This window comes from Hippocampus bargibanti, linkage group LG01 (assembly GCF_051943395.1).
Source record: "Hippocampus bargibanti isolate YZ-2025 linkage group LG01, ASM5194339v1, whole genome shotgun sequence".
NCBI classification, from domain to species: Eukaryota; Metazoa; Chordata; class Actinopteri; order Syngnathiformes; family Syngnathidae; genus Hippocampus; species Hippocampus bargibanti.
This window is the reverse complement of record NC_142734.1, coordinates 25,981,883-25,988,955: the sequence shown is the minus strand read 5'-3', so window position 1 is coordinate 25,988,955 and position 7,073 is coordinate 25,981,883. Positions and strand designations below refer to the sequence as shown.

Genomic DNA, 7,073 nt, shown 5'->3' with positions numbered 1-7,073 from the left:
TGACTTAAATCAAATCCTGTTGGTGTGTCTCGTTGAGGATGCAGACTCCCGATGACGCAATGCTGTTCTCGTTTGGCCACAAGATGGCGCCAACGAGTTGTGGGCTGGTCAAAAGAGGTGAGCGCTTTTATTTGAGTCGGTGCTTAAAGAACAACCGATACCATTTTTTGTTTCCTAACTGACACCAGAAAAAAACGTTTTGTGGCATCTAAAATACCCAAAACACGCAGGCTGATATTTTTAGTCAAACCCAAAACACCAATAAAAATGACTTAAAGTTGCCCAAAACTGCCACTATTGAGCTCAAAACTGGAGAGATTCAGAAAGTCCCGCCCCCATGTTCGTGATGTCTCATCAAGAACCTCCTTCACAAACTGCCTTTCTCCAGAATCAAAACAATGGCTTCAGAGAGTTCAGATTTGGAGATCCTTTTTTGTTATTCATCCACTTATGAATATGATTCAAATAGTTCTGAAGAGGGAAGCATAAGTGGTTTGCGATCAATTAAAGAAGTCCTTCCGTATCAATTCAAACCGTATGCAAGCGACGAAACCAGTGAAGGACACGACATATGAAGCATAGATGAAGCTCCGAGAATTAGCAATATAGCATCGACTTGGGTGATATGTGGCATAAAAGGACATGAATAACAAATAATAAGCTACAAGATGTCAACATCAATGCAGATTGTTTAAAGGACAACCGACGTCACGTTTTTGTTTTTTAACTGCCATCAGAAAAAACGTTTGATAGCATCTAAAATACCCAAAACACGCATTATGATATTTTTAGTCAAATGCAAAACACCAATAAAAATGACTTAAAGTGTCCAAAATCTGCAAAAAATTGAGCTGCGAATTGGGCATTTCCTGAAAGTCGCGCCCCCAGTTCGTGACGTCACGCCAAGACGTCTTGCATTGCTGGAGAATCCAAACAATGGCTTCAGATTCAGAGAATATGCTTTCTTGTTACACATCCAGTTATGAATATGATTGAAATAGTTCTGAAGAAGAAAGCATACATGTTTGCAATCGATTAGAAAATTTATTCCATGCCATTTTGAAGCAACATTGAGGCAACAATGGATCATCAGAAAAGAGGCACAAAATGGCGACCTCCAGTGGCCACCTCCGCTTCCACAGGCTGATAAATTCCTTATATGGAGCTTGGACTCCCTCTTCTGGCGGCTTTTGGGTGCAACACGGTTCTCAGACCAAACATGTACAGCAAAATACATTGACGTGATGGAAGGACGCTACAATGCGTCTTTTTTTACAGTCAGGGGGCGGTCCTTTCATGACGTCACGTACGGACTCGTCACCAACTCAAAAACAAGACTTCCTGAATATTCAAAGCGAGTCTTAAAACGTAAAATATAGCTATATGCGGTGGAATATTTGTAAAATACGCTCAGTAGAAGTCATTTGAAGCCATTTTACAAATTATGGACACAACTTGTCCGGAGACGTCGGTTGTCCTTTAATGGTTGGTCATGCAAAACGTTGCTTAAACTTTCAAGATGAAGAGTTACAGACTTATGTATGAATGACAGCGGTTATCCATCGCTAAATCGTTCCAGCAGCTGGATGTTTATCCGATAGGTTTGCTCCACTATTATGACGATTGCTCTCTTTCACCACTGGAAGCAACTTTCTACCCATTGTCAGGCGTAGAAGATTTGCGCTGGTCCGGGTCACAGAGTGGGTCTTGTTCAGGGCGCAGGGATCAAATGATTTTTTTTCCACCGCATTTCACAATTTCAAAGTCGAAGGGGGTTTTATATCCGCTCATGATGGGAATTCTTGCTATTTTTAGAGAGCCGCTTCTTTTGATTTGGCTCACTAAAAAGAGACGATTCTTTGGCTCGCAAATGGCTCTTCCGTTTTCTGCTTTAAATGAATTTATGATGAAAAACAAACAATTATATGGAAACCTAATTGCTAATGTAAAAAATATACAATCCATCATTTTTTTTCAAGAAGAAAAAACAATGTCAGCTCCTATAAGCGGCTCCCATTTACGAGCCAATTCGGCTTCAGTCGTCACTGAAAAGTTCGGTCTACAAGATCCGGTTTGTTTGCAAGTGACACATCGCTCATGCCCGCACACGAGGCGTGTCGGGAATATTCCGTGTAATGTTTGTGACCAGCCGGTGGCGCTGTTGGGCTGCTCCTGCAGTTGCACACCCGCGTCTCATTATGTCAGCACGTTGTGTTTTTGCTCCTGCTGTGTTTCACTCACATTTGTCTCCAGCTTATTTAGTTTTAGAAACTAGATTTACTTTTTATTTTTAAAACACAGTTTGTCCCATACATCCTGGTCCTCCCTCAACTGATTAGTTTTTTTTTTGGGGGGGGGAGCTTCACCAACATGCTACGTGACTTTCTGGCACTGCAGTGAAATATGCATTTGGTGTTTTGCTTTCCTCGACGACCATATCCCCTTGCAAATCGCAAAATATGAAGCAACAAGAAGCAAAAGTGGACCCTTCGTTGGCGGCGTTGCCAAGAAGGCCACAAGGTGGCCAGACCACTTCTCGCGCATTGACCGACGGCGGTTAGGCCTCACAGATGAGGGCGAAAACCATTCCTTCATTTTCCTTTAAAACTGAGTTTTTGTGACAGCGAGGTTGCAACTTTTTTCGCTCGACCATTGTTGAGCGAGGATGAGGGTTATGGCTGTCGGTGCTGCAAAACGTCCGCCGTCTTCGGCTCAGCGACGGAATGAAGGATAAACGCGCCGGGTTCGTATTGGCGCGCGAATGGAAGGGGGTGAGAGAGAGGGACGGGCGAGACGAGGCGGCGGGCATTCTGAAATAAAAGGGGTGGGGGTGAGGGGGGGGGAGCAGAAGAGAGAGGAAGCACGACTCAGCTTATCGCGTCACTCCGGGTGGAGGCGCGAAGCAGGAAGCAGCCTTTCCTCTCGGATCGCCGCCCCGGGAACGAGCGGGCGGGCACTTTTGCTCGATGCGTCCCCCCGGCGGCACAGAAGACGCGCAAGGCGGCCACTAGGAAAGATGGCTCATCCTCCCGCGATGTCGACGGCACGAGCTGTGGCGCTCCTGGCGCTCCTCGCCGCCGGCGCGCCGGGGCTGCCGGCGCGCCGAAGCGTTGGCGCACCGCGCGTCCACAAGCAATTCTTTGCGCCAAACCGCACCAACAACTTCGCGCTGGACGCGGCGTCCGGGAGGGTGTATGTGGCCACCGTCAACAGCCTGTACCAGCTGGACGCGGCGCTGAGTCTGGAAGAGCACCACCGCACGGGACCGGTGGAGGACAACCTGCTGTGCCACGCGCCGCAGCTGCCGCAGGCGCCGTGCCAGCACCCCAAGGCGCCGACAGACAACCACAACAAGCTGCTGGAGCTCGACCGGCGGCAGGGCGTACTGGTGGTCTGCGGCTCCGTCTACCAGGGCTTCTGCGAGCTGCGCCGGCTGGCCAACGTCTCGCGGGTGGCCGTGGAGTTCCCGCCGGCGGGCGACAAGACGGTCTTCCCCAGCATGCTCAACATCGCCGCCAACCACCCGGACGCCTCCACCGTGGGGCTGGTCCTGCGCGGGGGCAGCCGCGCCGGGGGCGGCGACACCCGCCTGCTGGTGGCCGCCACCTACACCGGGGCCGGCACGCGCTACTTCCCCAAAAACCACAGCAAGGAGGACCTGCGCTTCGAAAACACCCCGGAAATCGCCATCCGCGCCTTCGACCTGGCCGACCTGGCCCGGCTCTTCACCTACGACATCAACCCGTCCGAGGACAACGTCTTCAAGATCAAGCAGGAGGCCAAGGCCAAGAACCAACTCCACTTTGTGCGCGCCTTCCACCACAAGACCTTCTCCTACATTGCCTTTAACAACGACGCCAAAACGGGCCACAAGGAGAGCCGGCCCAACAGCGTCCTGGCCCGGATATGCCTGGACGCCGCCGGCCGCAAGCCCGACGGGCCCGAGAGCCGCAAGCTCACCGAGTCCTACATCCAGCTGCCCCTCCAGTGCGGCCGCGACGGCGACATCTACAACCGCCTCCTCTCCGTCTACCCGGCTGACGTCCGAGCGGGGGCTGATCGCCGGGCCTTCCTCTTCGGGGTCTTCTCCAAGGGCGACCGCAGGACGGCTCTGTGCGCCTTTGACTTTGCCCATGTCGAGGAGGAGATCCGCCGAGGCCGCAGGAGCTGCTCCAACTCGCCCGCCGGTGATGTCCAGGTGCTGGACAGCGTCATCCAGGGATCGGGGGCCGCCTGCGTCCAGAAGTGGAACCTGGTGGTAAGCCTCCGCCATCAAACTTTATAAAATGCCAGAGAAACAAACGTGTCCACTGCTTGTACTTTGAAATCAGACCCAACCCTGTTTAGGCGACTTGTGTCAAAGTCAATGCCCGCGGGCCAAATCTGGTCCGCCACATCATTTTATTCGTCCCGCGATAACAAATCAAACTTTTTGAAATTCCATGCTACCTAGCTCAATCGCGAGCTAGCTTTATTGCTAGCGCTCTCTTTATTCAGCTAACTGGCGAATCCCTTACATTACGGGTGTCCAAGTCAAGGCCCGGGGGCCAAATCTTGCCCGCTACCTCATTTTATTCGGCCCGCGGAAGCAAATCAAGCATGTCAAGTGCCATGATGCTTGCTAAAGTCCCAACCAAAATTTCAAATTGTCCCGTGTCAACCGCAATTGGTTGGATTTTCCTTTATATACATTTTACAGCAGCAAAGCGATGAAAGGAATGAAAGTAGAAAAAAATACATGTCAATAACAATAACAACCACAATAACAGTCATTTTTCTTTACTTCAAATTTGAAAGCTAGTTATTTGTTAATTTGTTTTGCGTTCTGAACGTAATATGTGGAGGGGATCGATGAGAAGATTTCTTCAGCCGTCATCCGCACAAATTTTAAGGTTGCGGACGTTTCGCCTCCTATCCAAGAGGCTTCGTCAGCGAACTAAAGTCTGACTGGTCGTATCGGCCCTATTTATATATCCCTAATGTCCAGACATGACGGAGCCGGACACACTCTCAGGTTGGGGGGAGCAGAGGACCACTCCCTGTGGCCCCACTGATTGTTCCTACATTCCTGACTAACGACTGGCCTATTTGCCCCACTCCCTCCGCTATCACCTCATCAGCATTACGAATGTTGCTTAACCTGTTTTGCCTAAGCAGGCTATTGTATGAACGATCCAAATTGAACCTCACCCCACCAGACCGGTTTAATGAAGGATTTAGTTGTTTTATGAGAATCGCTTCTTTTACCCCCCTTTCAAACCATCTATGTTCTTTCGCTAAGATTTTAACCTCATTGTCGTCAAATGAGTGGTTGCTAGCTTGTAGGTGCAAATGTACTGCCGATTGAGGACCACTTATATTATCCCTGCAATGTTGATAAAGTCTTTTTTTGAGAATTTGTTGTGTCTCCCCAATGTACTGCTCTTTACAATTTTCATTCTTACAATGTATGGAATAAACTACATTACTTTGTTTTTCATTTGGTAGCCTATCTTTTGGATGCACTAATTTTTGCCTTAACGTGTTTATCGGTTTGAAATAAGTAGGAATTTTGTGTTGCCAAAGGACTCTTTGTAATTTTTCCGAAACTCCTGCAATGTAAGGTACTGCTACTCCTCCGCTTTTTGTATTTTGAGAATTATTGGTTTCATTCCCTATTCCTTCTTTCTGACATTTGTTGAATGACCACTGAGGGTACCCACAGTTAGTGAGTGCTCGCCTGATATGTTTTGACTCCTTTCTCTACCTTCAATGCTAGTTGGTATTAGTTTAGCCCTATGCTGGAGGGTTCTGATAACTCCTAATTTGTGTAGTAAAGGGTGGTTAGAGTCAAACAGTAAGTATTGGTCAGTGTGCGTAGCCTTCCTAAAGACTTCTGTTGTTAGTGCTCTTACTTTTCAAGCTTTGACCGCGAACATCACGACATATTATTTGTCGTACGCTAAAAACAAACACGCCACAATATGTGACTCGCAGTCTGTCTGCGGTCACGTCTCAAATGTCACCACCCTCTCAACAAAATGTGAGGTGCTGTTCTCAGTCGTCACTTGTATTGTTTCTCCTCTTCCGAGCTTCTGTGACTTGAGTTGCGTGGGCAAAGTGAAGCCACCGGCGGCCATCTTTCGTTGACGCTTGATCAGCCGCCTCGCTTGAACGCATGTTCTTTTGTCACTTTATTTTTTGAAATTGCCACAGTATATGGCACCTGTGTCCAACAGACAGACTGAGGGCCATTTGTGATCCTCCGTCATTTTCCAGTGGGTCACAAGAAAAAGAAAAAAAAAGAGATATGACACAGGCAAAGAGATTTCTCCAAAAAGGCCACAGTGGGCAGATTGAAAACTGTCAGAAAAACAAATCCCTTGCGATAAGGCAGTTCACCATTTGCGGGTTTGATGTTTTATAGATTTTTTTTCATTGTCTTGTGCTCTGCATTCTGATTGGCTAATGGACTGTTGTGTAATGCTAACAGTCTTTGTGCACCAGCGCTGAACTTTTCACATTCAACGATACAAATACACCATTCATGACGAAAAGAGTAACACAATTGATGGTCAAAATAATGTCGTGAAGGAAATAAAAGACTTTTGAGTCCCAGAATAGTTTTTTTCTCACTTTATGCTCGATGGATGGAGACATCACATGAATGAGCCTCATGTCACCGTTTGGAAAATGGTCACCTGATGAGAGTTTTTTTTTCGTTTTTGGGGAGATCTGAATGTGGAGATTCTTCTGTTATTATTTGCAGGGATGGATCTGTTCTGCGAGAGGAAACTCTTGAATGCCCCCCCCCTCCAAAAAAAAAAAAAAAAAAAAAAAAAAAAAAAAAAAAAAAAAATCCTCAGCAATTTGCCAATCAGTGGTGCTTTGTCTTTCCGGTACACAAATAAATCCAGATAGTATCTTGCCTTTCTAAGTACAGTAAGCGATCTTAATTTCATTTTTCTGTGTGACATGAGAGCACCATCACATGGTGGAGAGCACAAAAAAAAAAACAATACGCTTGGCAACCCAATCATCTTTGCCGGCCAGTCCAGGTTAAAATGGCTTTTCTGCGTAAACATTTCTTCATT

At 47.5% G+C, this 7,073-nt stretch overlaps 1 protein-coding gene across 1 annotated transcript in view; it reads left to right on the top strand.

Moving 5' to 3' along the window:
* Positions 1-2,876: 2,876 nt before the first annotated feature.
* Positions 2,877-7,073, top strand: part of plxnd1 (plexin D1) — an 82,891-nt gene continuing 78,694 nt past the window's right edge. The window contains exon 1 of the mRNA XM_089005386.1: positions 2,877-4,258. Within this exon, the coding sequence (XP_088861512.1) occupies positions 3,017-4,258 (1,242 nt within the window). The 5' untranslated portion in view covers positions 2,877-3,016. The remainder of the gene's footprint in view (positions 4,259-7,073) is intronic.